General features: G+C 42.0%; 1 protein-coding gene across 1 annotated transcript in view; it reads right to left on the reverse strand.

Moving 5' to 3' along the window:
• Positions 1-567: 567 nt before the first annotated feature.
• The window catches only part of LOC138998983 (proline-rich protein 23C-like), a 184,067-nt gene continuing 163,542 nt past the window's right edge, over positions 568-21,092 (reverse strand). Inside the window, exon 2 of the mRNA XM_070401000.1 lies at positions 568-1,313. Within this exon, the coding sequence (XP_070257101.1) occupies positions 568-1,313 (746 nt within the window). The remainder of the gene's footprint in view (positions 1,314-21,092) is intronic.

Here is a 21,092-nt window from a genome sequence, read left to right on the forward strand (position 1 = left end):
GGGCGGCTTGCATTGGCGCTTCTCGACCAGCACAGGGCGGGACGGCCCCGCCTGAGCTGGGTCATCTGGTGGACACCCGCCCCGCCACGCTCCCTCCCTGCATGGCTGGTCAAGCCTCTACCTAGAGACCAAGTCCGGGCCAGGCCACTTGGGCTTGCCTAAGCTTCTGGGCATTGAAAGGCTGGATTGATGTCATTTCTAAGGAGAGTTTTTTTTTTTTTAAAAGAGTTTATTTTTTTTAAAGAAGGTTTTTATAAGGAGGGTTATTTTAAGATTTTTGTTTGTTTGTTTGTTTGTTTTCAACTCCCTCATTGGACACAGCACCCTGCAAGCTCCCCCTCGGTAAGCAGTGCAAGACGACGTCCTGGCTTAGCTCCATGCACGCATGGACTTGCCGGTGCTTTACCTGGTGGTGACCATTGATGGACAATTCTGCAAAGCAGCCTGCATCAAAAGAGCATCTGTCTTTATTCATTGTTTTCACATGTGTGGTAAACTCACAACAGCTATCAGAATCCCTTCTCCTGGTCCTCAGCCCCGTAAGGAGGGATTGCATCCCATTCATTCCTAAAACAGGCATTTCCAGGCCTTTGGAGCAGGCCCCAGAGCATGCAGCCAGGGGCGGCGAACCCGAGGACCTGGACTGGGGCTTGGGGACAGAGGTAGAGTTTGGAGCGGTGAGCTTGGGAAGGGCTCCCACAGGTTAAAGCTCAGGTTGGAGTAGGGCCCAGGTGCATTTCTCTCTGGACTAGGCCTCGGGGGTGGAGGCCATCGCCCTCGGATGGGGCCGTGTGGGAGCAGTGGGCTGCCTGACCGGGTTCCAGTGAGCCAGCCTGCAGGGAGCATCAAGGGAGCCTGGAACCAGGAGGACACCTCCTCGTCCTGGTGGGGGGCCTCTATTGGGAGGGCGATGTGTGGGGTTGACGTGCAGAATTCCTGCTGGATAGTGATGGCTCCTGTGGGAGCATCATCCAGGAGAGTGCCGGGTTCCAGGCCGACGGGCGAGTGAGCCCCCTCTCCAGAGCCCAAGCGCGCCTCAGGGACCAGAGATACTGGTGGGACCAATGTGGGCTTGCTTTGGGTCTCCAGGACCGTGTTGACGCTAGGCAGGGCACAGCCTTCAGCCACGACCAGCACTGAGGTGAGCGCGTCTGCAGCCCAGGGCACCGGGGGGCCTTGCAGGCTGGGCGCCATCCCGTCTTCAGGGCCCACAGGCTCCTCAATCTGGCAGTGCTTGGCGGGCCCGGGTCCTCCGGAGTCTGGTTCACACTGGGGTGCAGCATGGGAGCTGGGGCTGAGGAGGCGGCTGCATCCTATTCAATTCCTAGCGTCGCCATGTCCCTCTGCCACCAAAGAAGGGGGTTACAAGAACAGAGAGGAATCCCCTGAGAGTCCAGATGCCAGGAGTCACAAATCAAGGTGGCCTTGGGACCCCTTTCCATCTGGGGGCTCTGGGGAGCTCCTCGCCTGCCTCCACCAGCTGCTGGTGGCCTCTGGCATCCTGCTCTCAGAGCTAATATACAAAAGCATACACATTTTATTCACCTCAACTTCAGCCTCTGCCTCCCATAACCTCCAAGGCCTGCTTTGTTTGGTGTTTTTGGGTCTCCGGTCTCCCCCTTCCCACACCCCTCCCTCGTGGCCTCCTTTGGAGGAATCAACACCAGGCATCGCAGCCACGTTCAGCAGAAGGAGAGAGAGAGAGAGAGAGAGAGAGAGAGAGAGAGAGAGAGAGAGAGAGAAACAGTGATGTGAGAGAAACATGAGTTGGTTGCCTCCCACAAAAGCACCCTGCCCAGAGCCAGGATAGAACCTGGTCAGTGCAACCACGCGTGTGCCGTTGACCAGGATTCCCTTGTGACCCCGAATGGAACCCTCAGCTTTCCATTGCATGATAGGACCTCTCACCTACTGAGCCACACCTGCAGGGTTCTGTTTTGTCTTTCAGTTGGATCTTGTCATCTGTTTATACTGGAAGAGCTTATCTCCAGTTAAGGGTGCTTGCGATGTTATGGTTTACTGAGTGTTTTGAATTCCTTTCTCACATTTCAGTTGGATCTTGTCATCTGTTTATACTGGAAGAGCTTATCGCCAGTTAAGGGTGCTTGCGATGTTATGGTTTACTGAGTGTTTTGAATTCCTTTCTCACATTTCTCGCTTGCCTCCCATAGACTTTCGTTGTGTGGTTACCTGGATTCTTGACTTAGGACAAATGAACAGCCTCTCCTTACAGTGGAGGTTGAAAAACCAAGAGAAACACACACACACACACACACACACACACCCCAAACCACCCCCAAGGTAAAGCTCTACCTCACACCACACTCCATCACTGCTAGATGTATTCAAGGACAGTTGACAACTTGGATAGCAGAGACAGTGAACAGGGCTTCTATAGACTTACATGTCAATTCTTAAATGAAGCATGTGGTTAAGGTCATTTTAAGTTTTTTTTTTTTTTTTTAGTAAATTCATTAGGTTTAAGGGCATCCGTTTGCCACGGATGGAAAGCACAGACAGATATGTGACAGGCAACGATAAGCACTGAAATAGTCCTTAAAATCCAGAAATTCTACTGATTAAAAAAATACAAATGGGACCGAAGTTTGTAACCATTCATTGCCGAGAAATAGAATCAATTGCAATGAATGACGAGAAACGAGCAAAGAAAAAATAAAATAACCTCCCCCCCCAACACTCTTCATGGGTCCTGGGTCCGAGGAGTCCGCACAAGAGGCGATGGTGAAGCACGCCAGGCATCGCAACCAGGTTCAGGAGAATGTTTCCTTGAGATGCTTTTGGTGAATGCCACCTGAAGGGCGGGCCCATGCTGGGGCCTAGCCTGGGGTATGAGCGTCCCCACACTAAACCTGACCTCCAATGGGTGACGGCGATTCATAGCCATTTTGATGTCATAGCCATTGTAATGTCATAGCCATTGTGATGGCGTATCCATTGTTACGTAATGGCCATTATAAGGTCATAGCTATAGTGATGACATAGCCATTGTGATATCATAGTCATACCCACTTTAATGTCACCGCCATTGAAAAGTCACAGCTACTAAAATGCCACAGGAATTGCATCGTCAGATGCCATAGCCATCATTACCTCAGAACAATTGTAACGTCATAGCCACTGAGATGGCATAGCCATTGTAGCTTTGTAGCCTTTGTGATGTCATAGCCATTGTCACGTCATAGCAGTTGTAACATCATAGCCCTTGTGGTATCAGGGTCATTGTGAAGTTATATCAATTGTGACTTCATAGCAATTGTTATGTCATAGCCATTGTAATGTTATAGCCATAATGGCATAGACATTGTGACATCATAGCCACTATAACATCTATTGTAGAGTCATAGCTATTGTAACATCTTAGCTATTGTAATGTCTTAGCCAGTGTAACATCGCATCCATAGTAATGAAATAACAACTCTAGTGTCATGCCATTGTGCCTTCATAGCCATTGTGACATCATAGCCATTGTAACCTCATAGCCACTTTAATGTCACAGCCAATGAAACGTCACAGCTACTATAATGCCACAGGCATTGTACCATCATAGCCACAATAATGTGATAGACATTGTAACGTGATTTTTTTTGGACATCATATGCAACATAAAATTGTAGCCATTGTGAGGTCATAGCAACTATAATGTCACAGCCACTGTAAAATCATTGGCACCATAATGACATAGAAATAGTTAGGTCACTGCAAATGTAATAACATAGATGTTTTAACGTCATGGCAATTCAAAGGTCATAGCCATTGTGATGCCATAGCCATTGTGATATCATAGCCATAGTAATGTCATAGCCATTGTGATGGCATAGTCATTGTGACATCACAGTGAGTATAACACAACATATATTGTAATGTCATAGCCACTGTAGTTAGCCATCATGATGTCATAGATATTGTGATGTCATAGCCACGATAATGTCACAGCCATTGTAACATGATAGGCACTATAATGTCATAGATATAGTAAAGTCATTGCCACTGTCTTGTCATAGCCGTTGTGACGTCATAGGGATTGTGATGTCGTAGCTCTTGTGACGTCATAACCATTGTAACATCAAAGCCCGTGTGGTATCATAGTCATTGTGAAGTCATATCAATTGTGACTTCATAACAATTGTGATGTCATAGCCAGTTTGATGTCCAAGATATTGTAACGTCATAGCCATTATAATGTCATAGCTATTGCAAAATCATGGCCATTGTGATATCGTAGCCATTGTAATGTCATAGCCATTGTGATGTCTTAGCCAATGTAACGTCAGAGTCAGTATAAAGTCATGGCCACTCTGATGGCATAGCCATTGTAACTAGATAGCCACTGTGATCTCATGGCCATTGGAACGTCATAGCCACTATGATGTCATAGAAACTGTGATGTCATAGCCATTGTGATGTCATAGCCATTGTGATGGCATAGACATTGTGACATCACAGCGATTATAACATCATATATATTGTAAGGTCAAAGCCACTGTAGTTTCATAGACATTGTAATGACATTGCCGTTGACTTCATAACCATCATGATGTCATAGACATTGTGATGGCATAGCCACTATAATGTCACAGCCATCGTAACGTGATAGGCACCACAATGTCATAGAGATAGTATCGTCATTTCAACTGTCCTGTAATAGCCATTGTGACGTCATAGCCATTGTGATGTCATAGGCATTGTGACATCATAGCCATTGAAACCTCATAGCCACATTAATGTCATAGCCATTGAAAGGTCGAAAGCTTTGTATTATCATATGCATTGTAAAGTCATCGCATTTGTAATATCCTAGCCATTGTGTCGGCATACTCATTGTCATCATAGCCATCGTCATCATGGCCATGAAAACATCAGAGCCGTGGTAACGTCATAGCTACTATGACAACATAACCACAATAAAGTCATAGCATTTGTAAAGTCATAGTCACAATAATATCACAGACATTGTACCGTTAAAGCCATTGTGTCCTCATAGCCATTGTGACATCATAGCCACTGTAACATCGTAGCCCTTGTGATATCATAGTCATTGTGAAGTCATGTCATTTGTGACTTCATAGCAATTGCGATGTCATTGCCATCATGACTTTACAGCAACCGTGACGTCCTGGCCACTATAATGTCACAGCCAATGTAATATCTTAGGCACTACAATGCAATAGACATAGTAAAGTCATTCCCACTGTATTGTCATAGCCATTGTGACGTCGTAGCAACTGTGACGTCATAGCAATTGGAACATCGTAGCCCTTGTGATATCATAGTCATTGTGAAGGCTTGTCAATTGTAACTTTATACCATTTGTGATATCACAGCCACGAGCACATCATATCTACTGTAAAGTCATGGCTCTTGCAATATCATAGCTACTGTAACGTCATAGCCAATGAAACATCGGATCCTTAGTAATGGCCTAGCCACTCTATGCCATAACAATTGTGCCTTCATACCCATTGTGACATCATAGCCATTGTAACCTCATAGCCACAAAAACGTCACAGCCATTGAGATGGCGTAGCATTTGTAAAGTCATAGACATTGGAAAGTAATAATATTTGTAATATCATAGCCCTCGTGTCAGCGCAGCCATTTTCAATATAGCCATCCTCACGTCATAGCCATCATAACATCAGAGCCATTGTAACTTCGTAGCCACTGGGACGCCCGACCCACTATAATGTCATAGTTTTAATAACGTCACAGTCATGGTAATATCACAGCAATTACAACGCCATAGGAATTGTGACGTTGTAGCAATTGTGACATCGCAATTTTAACTTCATAGCTGTTGTGACATCATATAAATGTGAAGTCATATCGAGTGTGACTTCGTAGCAATTGTGATGTCATGGCCATTATCAAGTCATAGCCATAGTGATGACCTGGCCATTGTGACGTCATACCCACTTGAATTTCATAGTCATTGAAAAGTCATAGCTACCTACAATGCCACAAGAATTGCATCGTCATAGCCACGATAATGTCACAGCCAATTTAACGTCACAGGCACCATAATGACGCAGACATATTTAGGTCCTTGCAAATTTCACGTCATGGCCATTTTGATGTCATAGCCATTGGAACGTCATAGCCACTATGATGTCATAGAAACTGTGATGTCATAGCCATTGTGATGTCATAGCCATTGTGATAGCATAGCCATTGTGACATCACAGCGACTATAACATCATATATATTGTAAGGTCAAAACCACTGTAGTTTCATAGACATTGTTATGTCATTGCCGTTGACTTCATAACCATCATGATGTCATAGACATTGTGATGGCATAGCCACTATAATGTCACAGCCATCGTAACGTGATAGGCACCACAATGTCATAGAGATAGTATAGTCATTTCCACGGTCCTGCAATAGCCACTGTGACGTCATAGCCATTGTTAGGTCGTAGGCATTGTGACGTCATAGCCATTGAAAGCTCATGGCCACATCAATGTCATAGCCATTGAAACGTCGTAACCTTCGTAATATCATATACATTGTAAAGTCATCGCATATTTAATATTCTAGCCATTATGTCAGCATACTCATTGTCATCACAGCCATGAAAACATCAGAGCCGTGGTAACGTCATAGCTACTATGACATCATAACCACAATAATGTCAAAGCCTTTGTAAAGTCATAGTCACAATAATATCACAGACATTGTACCGTTATAGGCATTGTATCCTCATAGCCTTTTTGACATCATAGCCATTGTAACATCTTAGCCCTTGTGACATCACAGTCAGTGTGAAGTCATGTCATTTGTGACTTCATAGCAATTGCGATGTCATTGCCATCATGACGTTACAGCAACTGTGACGTCCTGGCCACTATAATGTCACAGCCAATGTAATATCTTAGGCACTACAATGCAATAGACATAGTAAAGTCATTCCCACTGTATGGTCATAGCCATTGTGACGTCGTAGCAATTGTGACGTCATAGCAATTGGAACATCGTAGCCCTTGTGATATCGTAGTCATTGTGAAGGCTTGTCAGTTGTGACTTCATACCAGTTGTAATGTCACAGCCACTAGCACATCATATCTACTGTAAAGTTATGGCTCTTGCAATATCATAGCTACTGTAACGTCATAGCCAATGAAACATCGGATCCATAGTAATGGCCTAGCCACTCTAGTGCCATAACCATTGTGCCTTCATACCCATTGTGATATCATAGCCATTGTAACCTCATAGCCACAATAACGTCACAGCCATTGAGATGGCGTAGCATTTGTAAGGTCATAGACATTGGAAAGTAATAATATTTGTAATATCATAGCCCTTGTGTCGGCGTAGCCATTTTCAATATAGCCATCATCACGTCATAGCCATCATAATATCAGAGCCATTGTAACTTCATAGCCCCTGGGACGTCCTACCCACTATAATGTCATAGCTTTTATAACGTCACATTCATGATAATATAACAGCCATTGCAATGCCATAGGAATTGTGACGTTGTAGCAATTGTGACATAGCAATTTTAACATCATAGCTGTTGTGACATCACATAAATGTGAAGTCATATGGAGTGTGACTTGGAAGCAATTGTGATGTCATGGCCATTATCAAGTCATAGCCATCTTGATGACGTAGCCATTGTGACGTCATACCCACTTGAATTTCATAGCCATTGAAAAGTCATAGCTACCTACAATGCCACAAGAATTGCATCATAATAGCCACGAAAATGGCACAGCCATAGTAACATCACAGGCACCGTAATGACACGGACACTATTTAAGTCAATGCAAATTTCACGTCATAGCCATTTTGATGTCATAGCCACTATGATGTCATAGAAACTGTCATGTCATAGCCATTGTGATGTCATAGCCATTGTGATGGCATAGCCTTTGTGATGGCATAGCCATTGTGACATCACAGCGACTATAACATCATATATATTGTAAGGTCAAAGCCACTGTAGTTTCATAGACATTGTTATGTCATTGCTGTTGACTTCATAACCATCATGATGTCATAGACATTGTGATGGCATAGCCACTATAATGTCACAGCCATCGTAACGTGATAGGCACCACAAAGTCATAGAGATAGTATAGTCATTTCCACTGTCCTGTAATAGCCACTGTAACGTCATAGCCATTGAAAGCTCATGGCCACATCAATGTCATAGCCATTTAAAAGTCATAGCTACCTACAATGCCACAGGAATTGCATCGTCATAGCCACGATAATGTCAGAGCCATTGTAACGTCACAGGCACTGTAATGGCACAGACATTTTTAAGTCAATGCAAATTTTAGGTCATAGCCATTTTGATGTCATAGCCATTGGAACGTGATAGGCAGCACAATGTCATAGAGATAGTATAGTCATTTCCACTGCCCTGCAATAGCCATTGTGACATCATAGCCATTGTTATGTCATAGGCATTGTGACGTCATAGCCATTGAAACCTCATAGCCACATTAATGTCATAGCCATTGAAACGTCGTAACCTTTTTCATATCATATGCATTGTAAAGTCATTGCATTTGTAATATCCTAGTCATTGTGTCGGCATACTCATTGTGATCACAGCCATCATCATCACGGCCATGAAAACATCAGAGCCGTGGTAACGTCATAGCTACTATGACATCATAACCACAATAATGTCATAGCCTTTGTAAAGTCATAGTCACAACAATATCACAGACATTGTACCGTTTTAGGCATTGTGTCCTCATAGCCATTGTGACATCATAGCCACTGTAACATCATAGCCCTTGTGCTATCATAGTCATTGTGAAGTCATGTCATTTGTGACTTCATAGCAATTGCGATGTCTTTGCCATCATGTCGTTATAGCAACTGTGACGTCCTGGCCACTATAATGTCACAGCCAATGTAATATCTTAGGCACTACAATGCAGTAGACATAGTATAGTCATTCCCACTGTATGGTCATAGCCATTGTGACGTCGTAGCAATTGTGACGTCATTGCAATTGGAATATTGTAGCCCTTGTGATATCATAGTCATTTTGTAGGCTTGTCAATTGTGACTTTATACCATTTGTGATGTCACAGCCACTAGCACATCATATCTACTGTAAAGTCATGGCTATTGCAATATCATAGCTACTGTAACATCATAGCCAATGAAACATCGCATCCATAGTAGTGGCCTAGCCACTCTATGCCATAACAATTGTGCCTTCATACCCATTGTGACATCATAGCCATTGTAACCTCATAGCCACAATAAGGTCACAGCCATTGAGACGGCGTAGCACTTTTAAGGTCATTGACATTGGAAAGTAATAATATTTGTAATATCATAGCCCTTGTGTCGGCGTAGCCATTTTCAAAATAGCCATCGTCACGTCATAGACATCATAACACCAGAGCCATTGTAACTTCATAGCCACTGGGACGTCCTACCCACTATAATGTCATAGCTTTTATAGCGTCACAGTCATGATAAAATCACAGCCATTGCAACGCCATAGGAATTGTGACGTTGTAGCAATTGTGACATAGCAATATTAACATCACAGCTTTGTGACATCACATAAATATGAAGTCATATCGAGTGTGACTTCGTAGCAATTGTGATGTCATGGCCATTATCAATTCATAGCCATAGTGATGACGTCTCCATTGTGACATCATATCCACTTTAATTTCGTAGCCATTGAAAAGTCATAGCTACCTACAATGCCACAAGAATTGCATCGTAATAGCCACGAAAATGGCACAGCCATAGTAACGTCACAGGTACCGTAATGACACAGACATATTTAAATCAAGGCAAATTTCACGTCATAGCCATTTTGATGTCATAGCCATTCGAACGTGATAGCCACTATGATGTCATAGAAACTGTGATGTCATAGCCATTGTGACATCACAGCGACTATAACATCATATATATTGTAAGGTCAAAGCCACTGTAGTTTCATAGACATTGTTATGTCATTGCCGTTGACTTCATAACCATCATGATGTCATAGACATTGTGATGTCATAGCCACTATAATGTCACAGCCATCGTAATGTGATAGGCACCACAATGTCATAGAGATAGTATAGTAATTTCCACTGTCCTGTAATAGCCACTGTGACGTCATAGCCATTGTTAGGTCGTAGGCATTGTGACGTCATAGCCATGGAAAGCTCATGGCCACATCAATGTCATAGCCATTGAAAAGTCATAGCTACCTACAATGCCACAGGAATTGCATCATCATAGCCACGATAATGTCACAGCAATTGTAACGTCACAGGCACCGTAATGACACAGACATATTTAAGTCAATGCAAATTTCACGTCATAGCCATTTTGATGTCATAGCCATTGGAACGTCATAGCCACTATGATGTCATAGAAACTGTGATGTCATAGCCATTGTGATGTCATAGCCATTGGGATGGCATAGCCATTGTGACATCACAGCGACTATAACGTCATATATATTGTAAGGTCAAAGCCACTGTAGTTTCATAGACATTGTTATGTCATTGCCGTTGATTTCATAACCTTCATGATGTCATAGACATTGTGATGGCATAGCCACTATAATGTCACAGCCATCGTAACGTGATAGGCACCACAATGTCATAGAGATAGTATCGTCACTTCCACTGTCCTGCAATAGCCATTGTGACGTCATAGCCATTGTGATGTCATAGGCATTGTGACGTCATAGCCATGGAAACCTCATAGCCACATTAATGTCATAGCCATTGAAACGTCGTAACCTTTGTCATACCATATGCATTATAAAGTCATCGCATTTGTAATATCCTAGCCATTGTGACGTCATAGCCATTGTTATGTCATAGGCATTGTGACGTCATAGCCATGGAAAACTCATAGCCACATTAATGTCATAGCCATTGAAACGTCCTAACCTTTGTCATACCATATGCATTATAAAGTCATCGCATTTGTAATATCCTAGCCATTGTGTCGGCATTCTCATTGTCATCACACCCATCGTCATCATGGCCATGAAAACATCAGAGCCGTGGTAACGTCATAGCTACTCTGACATCATAACCACAATAATGTCATAGCCTTTGTAAAGTCATAGTCACAATAATATCACAGACATTGTACCGTTATAGGCATTGTGTCCTCATAGCCATTGTGACATCATAGCCACTGTAACATCTTAGCCCTTGTGACATCACAGTCAGTGTGAAGTCATGTCATTTGTGACTTCATAGCAATTGCGATGTCATTGCCATCATGACGTTACAGCAACGGTGACGTCCTGGCCACTATAATGTCACAGCCAATGTAATATCTTAGGCACTACAATGCAATAGACATAGTAAAGTCATTCCCACTGTATTGTCATAGTTTTGTGACGTCGTTGCAATTGTGACGTCATAGCAATTGGAACATCGTAGCCCTTGTGATATCGTAGTCATTGTGAAGGCTTGTGAATTGTGACTTCACACCATTTGTGATGATACAGCCACTAGCACATCATATCTACTGTAAAGTCATGGCTCTTGCAATATCATAGCTACTGTAACGTCATAGCCAATGAAACATCGGATCCATAGTAATGGCCTAGCCACTCTAGTGCAATAACCATTGTGCTTCATACCCATTGTGACATCATAGCCATTGTAACCTCATAGCCACAATAACGTCACAGCCATTGAGATGGCGTAGCATTTGTAAGGTCATAGACATTGGAAAGTAATAATATTTGTAATATCATAGCCCTTGTGTCGGCGTGGCAATTTTCAAAATAGCCATCGTCACGTCATAGCCATCATAACATCAGAGCCATTGTAACTTCATAGCCCCTGGGACATCCTACCCACTATAATGTCATAGCTTTTATAACGTCACATTCATGATAATATCACAGCCATTGCAACGCCATAGCAATTGTGACATTGTAGAAATTGCGACATAGCAATTTTAACATCATAGCTGTTGTGACATCACATAAATGTGAAGTCATATCGAGTGTGACTTGGAAGCAATTGTGTTGTCATGGCCATTATCAAGTCATAGCCATCGTGATGACGTAGCCATTGTGACGTCATACCCACTGGAATTTCATAGCCATTGAAAAGTCATAGCTACCTACAATGCCAAAAGAATTGCATCGTCATAGCCACGATAATGGCACAGCCATAGTAACGTCATAGCCATTGGAACGTCATAGCCACTATGATGTCATAGAAACTGTCATGTCATAGCCATTGTGATGGCATACCCATTTTGACATCACAGCGACTATAACATCATATATATTGTAAGGTCAAAGCCACTGTAGTTTCATAGCCATTGTTATGTTAATGCCGTTGACTTCATAACCATCATGATGTCATAGACATGGTGATGGCATAGCCACTATAATGTCACAGCCATCGTAACGTGATAGGCACCACAATGTCATAGAGATAGTATCGTCATTTCCACTGCCCTGCAATAGCCCTTGTGACGTCATAGCCATTGTTATGTCATAGGCATTGTGACGTCATAGCCATTGAAACCTCATAGCCACATTAATGGCATAGCCATTGAAACGTCGTAACCTTTGTCATATCATATGCATTGTAAAGTCATCGCATTTGTAATATCCTAGCCATTGTGTCGGCATACTCATTGTGATCACAGCCATCGTCATCATGGCCATGAAAACATCAGAGCCGTGGTAACGTCATAGCTACTATGACATCATAACCACAATAATGTCATAGCCTTTATAAAGTCATAGTCACAACAATATCACAGACTTAGAACCGTTATAGGCATTGTGTCCTCATAGCCATTGTGACATCATAGCCACTGTAATATCGTAGCCCTTGTGACATCATAGTCAGTGTGAAATCATGTCATTTGTGACTTCATAGCAATTGCGATGTCATTGCCATCATGACGTTACAGCAACGGTGACGTCCTGGCCACTATAATGTCACAGCCAATGTAATATCTTAGGCACTACAATGCAATAGACATAGTAAAGTCATTCCCACTGTATTGTCATAGTTTTGTGACGTCATTGCAATTGTGACGTCATAGCAATTGGAACATCGTAGCCCTTGTGATATCGTAGTCATTGTGAAGGCTTGTCAATTGTAACTTCACACCATTTGTGATGATACAGCCACTAGCACATCATATCTACTGTAAAGTCATGGCTCTTGCAATATCATAGCTACTGTAACGTCATAGCCAATGAAACATCGGATCCATAGTAATGGCCTAGCCACTCTAGTGCAATAACCATTGGGCCTTCATACCCATTGTGACATCATAGCCATTGTAACCTCATAGCCACAATAACGTCACAGCCATTGAGATGGCGTAGCATTTGTAAGGTCATAGACATTGGAAAGTAATAATATTTGTAATATCATAGCCCTTGTGTCGGCGTGGCAATTTTCAAAATAGCCATCGTCACGTCATAGCCATCATAACATCAGAGCCATTGTAACTTCATAGCCCCTGGGACATCCTACCCACTATAATGTCATAGCTTTTATAACGTCACATTCATGATAATATCACAGCCATTGCAACGCCATAGCAATTGTGACGTTGTAGAAATTGCGACATAGCAATTTTAACATCATAGCTGTTGTGACATCACATAAATGTGAAGTCATATCGAGTGTGACTTGGAATCAATTGTGTTGTCATGGCCATTATCAAGTCATAGCCATCGTGATGACGTAGCCATTGTGACGTCATACCCACTGGAATTTCATAGCCATTGAAAAGTCATAGCTACCTACAATGCCACAAGAATTGCATCGTCATAGCCACGATAATGGCACAGCCATAGTAACGTCATAGCCATTGGAACGTCATAGCCACTATGATGTCATAGAAACTGTCATGTCATAGCCATTGTGATGGCATACCCATTTTGACATCACAGCGACTATAACATCATATATATTGTAAGGTCAAAGCCACTGTAGTTTCATAGCCATTGTTATGTTAATGCCGTTGACTTCATAACCATCATGATGTCATAGACATGGTGATGGCATAGCCACTATAATGTCACAGCCATCGTAACGTGATAGGCACCACAATGTCATAGAGATAGTATCGTCATTTCCTCTGGCCTGCAATAGCCCTTGTGACGTCATAGCCATTGTTATGTCATAGGCATTGTGACGTCATAGCCATTGAAACCTCATAGCCACATTAATGGCATAGCCATTGAAACGTCGTAACCTTTGTCATATCATATGCATTGTAAAGTCATCGCATTTGTAATATCCTAGCCATTGTGTCGGCATACTCATTGTGATCACAGCCATCGTCATCATGGCCATGAAAACATCAGAGCCGTGGTAATGTCATAGCTACTATGACATCATAACCACAATAATGTCATAGCCTTTGTAAAGTCATAGTCACAACAATATCACAGACGTAGAACCGTTATAGGCATTGTGTCCTCATAGCCATTGTGACATCATAGCCACTGTAATATCGTAGCCCTTGTGACATCATAGTCAGTGTGAAATCATGTCATTTGTGACTTCATAGCAATTGCGATGTCAGTGCCCTCATGATGTTACAGCAACTGTGAAGTCCTGGCCACTATAATGTCACAGCCATTGTAACATCACAGGCAACGTAATGACATAGACATATTTAACACTCTAGTGTCGGGTGAATTTCCCGCCACAATATAAGCTGGCGCGGGCAATTATTTAGGTTTCCCGCGCAAAATCAGAGTTAGTTTAAATTCCTATGTATTTTGAAGTATGGGTTCGATTGAAATGGGTATGAAACGGTTCGCATACGCAGGTAGGTATCTTTGAAACAAATATTTGGTAATACGCAGTTACAATAGGCCCGAATTTACATGTTTCCCGCACTCCAACGCAAATCTATATGAAGCGAGTTAAGACGGCTCCCGCCGAGTACGCGCAATTCACGCGAGCCGAATTAACTCGTTTCCCGCAACCCAAGTGTTAAGTCAATCCAAATTTAACGTCATAGCCATTTTGATGTCATAGCCATTGGAACGTGATAGCCACTATGATGTCATAGAAACTGTGATGTCATAGCCATTGTGACATCACAGCGACTATAACATCATATATATTGTAAGGTCAAAGCCACTGTAGTTTCATAGACATTGTTATGTCATTGCCATTGATTTCATAGCCTTCATGATGTCATAGACATTGTGATGGCATAGCCACTATAATGTCACAGCCATCGTAACGTGATAGGCACCTCAATGTCATAGAGATAGTATCGTCATTTCCACTCTCCTGCAATAGCCATTGTGACGTCATAGCCATTGTTATGTCATAGGCATTGTGACGTCATAGCCATGGAAACCTCATACCCACATTAAGGTCATAGCCATTGAAACGTCCTAACCTTTGTCATACCATATGCATTATAAAGTCATCGCATTTGTAATATCCTAGCCATTGTGTCGGCATTCTCATTGTCATCATAGCCAGCGTCATCATGGCCATGAAAATATCAGAGCCGTGGTAAGGTCATAGCTAGTATGACATCATAACCACAATAATGTCATGGTCTTTGTAAAGTCATAGTCACAATAATATCACAGACATTGTACCGTTATAGGCATTGTGCCTCATAGCCATTGTGACATCATAGCCACTGTAACATCATAGCCCTTGTGATATCATAGTCATTGTGAAGTCATGTCATTTGTGACTTCATAGCAATTGCGATGTCATTGCCATCATGTCGTTATAACAACTGTGACGTCCTGGCCACTATAGTGTCACAGCCAATGTAATATCTTAGGCACTACAATGAAATAGACATAGTAAAGTCATTCCCACTGTATTGTCATAGCCATTGTGACGTCGTAGCAATTGTGACGTCATAGCAATTGGAATATCGTAGCCCTTGTGATATCATAGTCACTGTGAAGGCCTGTCAATTGTAACTTTATACCATTTGTGATATCACAGCCACTAGCACATCATATCTACTCTAAAGTCATGGCTCTTGCAATATCATAGCTACTGTAACGTCATAGCCAATGAAACATCGGATCCTTAGTAATGGCCTAGCCACTCTATGCCATAACAATTGTGCCTTCATACCCATTGTGACATCATAGCCATTGTAACCTCATAGCCACAATAAGGTCACAACCATTGAGACGGCGTAGCACTTTTAAGGTCATTGACATTGGGAAGTAATAATATTTGTAATATCATAGCCCTTGTGTCGGCGTAGCCATTTTCAAAATAGCCATCGTCACGTCATAGACATCATAACATCAGAGCCATTGTAACTTCATAGCCACTGGGACGTCCTACTCACTATAATGTCATAGCTTTTATAACGTCACAGTCATGATAAAATCACAGCCATTGCAACGCCATAGAAATTGTGATGTTGTAGCAATTGTGATATAGCAATATTAACATCACAGCTGTTGTGACATCACATAAATGTGAAGTCATATCGAGTGTGACTTGGAAGCAATTGTGATGTCATGGCCATTATCAAGTCATAGCCATCGTGATGACGTAGCCATTGTGACGTCATACCCACTTGAATTTCATAGCCATTGACAAGTCATAGCTACCTACAATGCCACAAGAATTGCATCGTCATAGCCGCGATAATGGCACAGCCATAGAAATGTCACAGGCACCGTAATGACACAGACATATTTAAGTCAATGCAAATTTCACGTCATAGCCATTTTGATGTCATAGCCATTGGAACGTCATAGCCACTATGATGTCATAGAAACTGTGATGTGATAGCCATTGTGATGTCATAGCCATTTGATGGCATACCCATTGTGACATCACAGCGACTATAACATCATATATATTGTAAGGTCAAAGCCTCTGTAGTTTCATAGACATTGTTATGTTATTGCAGTTGACTTCATAACCATCATGATGTCATAGACATTGTGATGGCATAGCCACTATAGTGTCACAGCCATCGTAACGTGATAGGCACCACAATGTTATAGAGATAGTATCGTCATTTCCACTGCCCTGCAATAGCCATTGTGACGTCATACCCACTTGAATTTCATAGCCATTGAAAAGTCATAGCTACCTACAATGCGCCAAGAATTGCATCGTCATAGCCACGATAATGGCACAGCCATAGTAACGTCACAGGCACCGTAATGACACAGACATATTTAAGTCAATGCAAATTTCAGGTCATAGCCATTTTCATGTCATAGCCATTGGAACGTCATAGCCACTATGATGTCACAGCCATCGTAACGTGATAGGCACCACAATTTCATAGAGATAGTATCGTCATTTCCACTGCCCTGCAATAGCCATTGTGACGTCATAGCCATTGTTATGTCATAGGCATTGTGACGTCATAGCCATTGAAACCTCATAGCCACATTAATGTCATAGCCATTGAAACATCGTAACCTTCGTCATATCATATGCATTGTAAAGTCTTCGCATTTGTAATATCCTAGCCATTGTGTCGGCATACTCATTGTGATCATAGCCATCGTCATCATGGCCATGAAAACATCAGAGCCGTGGTAACGTCATAGCTACTATGACAACATAACCACAATAAAGTCATAGCATTTGTAAAGTCATAGTCACAATAATATCACAGACATTGTACCGTTAAAGCCATTGTGTCCTCATAGCCATTGTGACATCATAGCCACTGTAACATCGTAGCCCTTGTGATATCATAGTCATTGTGAAGTCATGTCATTTGTGACTTCATAGCAATTGCGATGTCATTGCCATCATGACTTTACAGCAACCGTGACGTCCTGGCCACTATAATGTCACAGCCAATGTAATATCTTAGGCACTACAATGCAATAGACATAGTAAAGTCATTCCCACTGTATTGTCATAGCCATTGTGACGTCGTAGCAACTGTGACGTCATAGCAATTGGAACATCGTAGCCCTTGTGATATCATAGTCATTGTGAAGGCTTGTCAATTGTAACTTTATACCATTTGTGATATCACAGCCACGAGCACATCATATCTACTGTAAAGTCATGGCTCTTGCAATATCATAGCTACTGTAACGTCATAGCCAATGAAACATCGGATCCTTAGTAATGGCCTAGCCACTCTATGCCATAACAATTGTGCCTTCATACCCATTGTGACATCATAGCCATTGTAACCTCATAGCCACAAAAACGTCACAGCCATTGAGATGGCGCAGCATTTGTAAAGTCATAGACATTGGAAAGTAATAATATTTGTAATATCATAGCCCTCGTGTCAGCGCAGCCATTTTCAATATAGCCATCCTCACGTCATAGCCATCATAACATCAGAGCCATTGTAACTTCGTAGCCACTGGGACGCCCGACCCACTATAATGTCATAGTTTTAATAACGTCACAGTCATGGTAATATCACAGCAATTACAACGCCATAGGAATTGTGACGTTGTAGCAATTGTGACATCGCAATTTTAACTTCATAGCTGTTGTGACATCATATAAATGTGAAGTCATATCGAGTGTGACTTCGTAGCAATTGTGATGTCATGGCCATTATCAAGTCATAGCCATAGTGATGACCTGGCCATTGTGACGTCATACCCACTTGAATTTCATAGCCATTGAAAAGTCATAGCTACCTACAATGCCACAAGAATTGCATCGTCATAGCCACGATAATGTCACAGCCAATTTAACGTCACAGGCACCATACTGACGCAGACATATTTAGGTCCTTGCAAATTTCACGTCATGGCCATTTTGATGTCATAGCCATTGGAACGTCATAGCCACTATGATGTCATAGAAACTGTGATGTCATAGCCATTGTGATGTCATAGCCATTGTGATAGCATAGCCATTGTGACATCACAGCGACTATAACATCATATATATTGTAAGGTCAAAACCACTGTAGTTTCATAGACATTGTTATGTCATTGCCGTTGACTTCATAACCATCATGATGTCATAGACATTGTGATGGCATAGCCACTATAATGTCACAGCCACCGTAACGTGATAGGCACCACAATGTCATAGAGATAGTATAGTCATTTCCACGGTCCTGCAATAGCCACTGTGACGTCATAGCCATTGTTAGGTCGTAGGCATTGTGACGTCATAGCCATTGAAAGCTCATGGCCACATCAATGTCATAGCCATTGAAACGTCGTAACCTTCGTAATATCATATACATTGTAAAGTCATCGCATATTTAATATTCTAGCCATTGTGTCGGCATTCTCATTGTCATCACAGCCATGAAAACATCAGAGCCGTGGTAACGTCATAGCTACTATGACATCATAACCACAATAATGTCAAAGCCTTTGTAAAGTCATAGTCACAATAATATCAGAGACATTGTACCGTTATAGGCATTGTATCCTCATAGCCTTTTTGACATCATAGCCATTGTAACATCTTAGCCCTTGTGACATCACAGTCAGTGTGAAGTCATGTCATTTGTGACTTCATAGCAATTGCGATGTCATTGCCATCATGACGTTACAGCAACTGTGACGTCCTGGCCACTATAATGTCACAGCCAATGTAATATCTTAGGCACTACAATGCAATAGACATAGTAAAGTCATTCCCACTGTATGGTCATAGCCATTGTGACGTCGTAGCAATTGTGACGTCATAGCAATTGGAACATCGTAGCCCTTGTGATATCGTAGTCATTGTGAAGGCTTGTCAGTTGTGACTTCATACCAGTTGTAATGTCACAGCCACTAGCACATCATATCTACTGTAAAGTTATGGCTCTTGCAATATCATAGCTACTGTAACGTCATAGCCAATGAAACATCGGATCCATAGTAATGGCCTAGCCACTCTAGTGCCATAACCATTGTGCCTTCATACCCATTGTGATATCATAGCCATTGTAACCTCATAGCCACAATAACGTCACAGCCATTGAGATGGCGTAGCATTTGTAAGGTCATAGACATTGGAAAGTAATAATATTTGTAATATCATAGCCCTTGTGTCGGCGTAGCCATTTTCAATATAGCCATCATCACGTCATAGCCATCATAATATCAGAGCCATTGTAACTTCATAGCCCCTGGGACGTCCTACCCACTATAATGTCATAGCTTTTATAACGTCACATTCATGATAATATAACAGCCATTGCAATGCCATAGGAATTGTGACGTTGTAGCAATTGTGACATAGCAATTTTAACATCATAGCTGTTGTGACATCACATAAATGTGAAGTCATATGGAGTGTGACTTGGAAGCAATTGTGATGTCATGGCCATTATCAAGTCATAGCCATCTTGATGACGTAGCCATTGTGACGTCATACCCACTTGAATTTCATAGCCATTGAAAAGTCATAGCTACCTACAATGCCACAAGAATTGCATCATAATAGCCACGAAAATGGCACAGCCATAGTAACATCACAGGCACCGTAATGACACGGACACTATTTAAGTCAATGCAAATTTCACGTCATAGCCATTTTGATGTCATAGCCACTATGATGTCATAGAAACTGTCATGTCATAGCCATTGTGATGTCATAGCCATTGTGATGGCATAGCCTTTGTGATGGCATAGCCATTGTGACATCACAGCGACTATAACATCATATATATTGTAAGGTCAAAGCCACTGTAGTTTCATAGACATTGTTATGTCATTGCTGTTGACTTCATAACCATCATGATGTCATAGACATTGTGATGGCATAGCCACTATAATGTCACAGCCATCGTAACGTGATAGGCACCACAAAGTCATAGAGATAGTATAGTCATTTCCACTGTCCTGTAATAGCCACTGTGACGTCATAGCCATTGAAAGCTCATGGCCACATCAATGTCATAGCCATTTAAAAGTCATAGCTACCTACAATGCCACAGGAATTGCATCGTCATAGCCACGATAATGTCAGAGCCATTGTAACGTCACAGGCACTGTAATGGCATAGACATTTTTAAGTCAATGCAAATTTTAGGTCATAGCCATTTTGATGTCATAGCCATTGGAACGTGATAGGCACCAGAATGTCATAGAGATAGTATAGTCATTTCCACTGCCCTGCAATAGCCATTGTGACGTCATAGCCATTGTTATGTCATAGGCATTGTGACGTCAT

This window comes from Myotis yumanensis, unplaced genomic scaffold, assembly GCF_028538775.1.
Source record: "Myotis yumanensis isolate MYYU_CA2020_CCGP unplaced genomic scaffold, mMyoYum1.0.hap1 SCAF_21, whole genome shotgun sequence".
Classification (NCBI taxonomy): Eukaryota; Metazoa; Chordata; class Mammalia; order Chiroptera; family Vespertilionidae; genus Myotis; species Myotis yumanensis.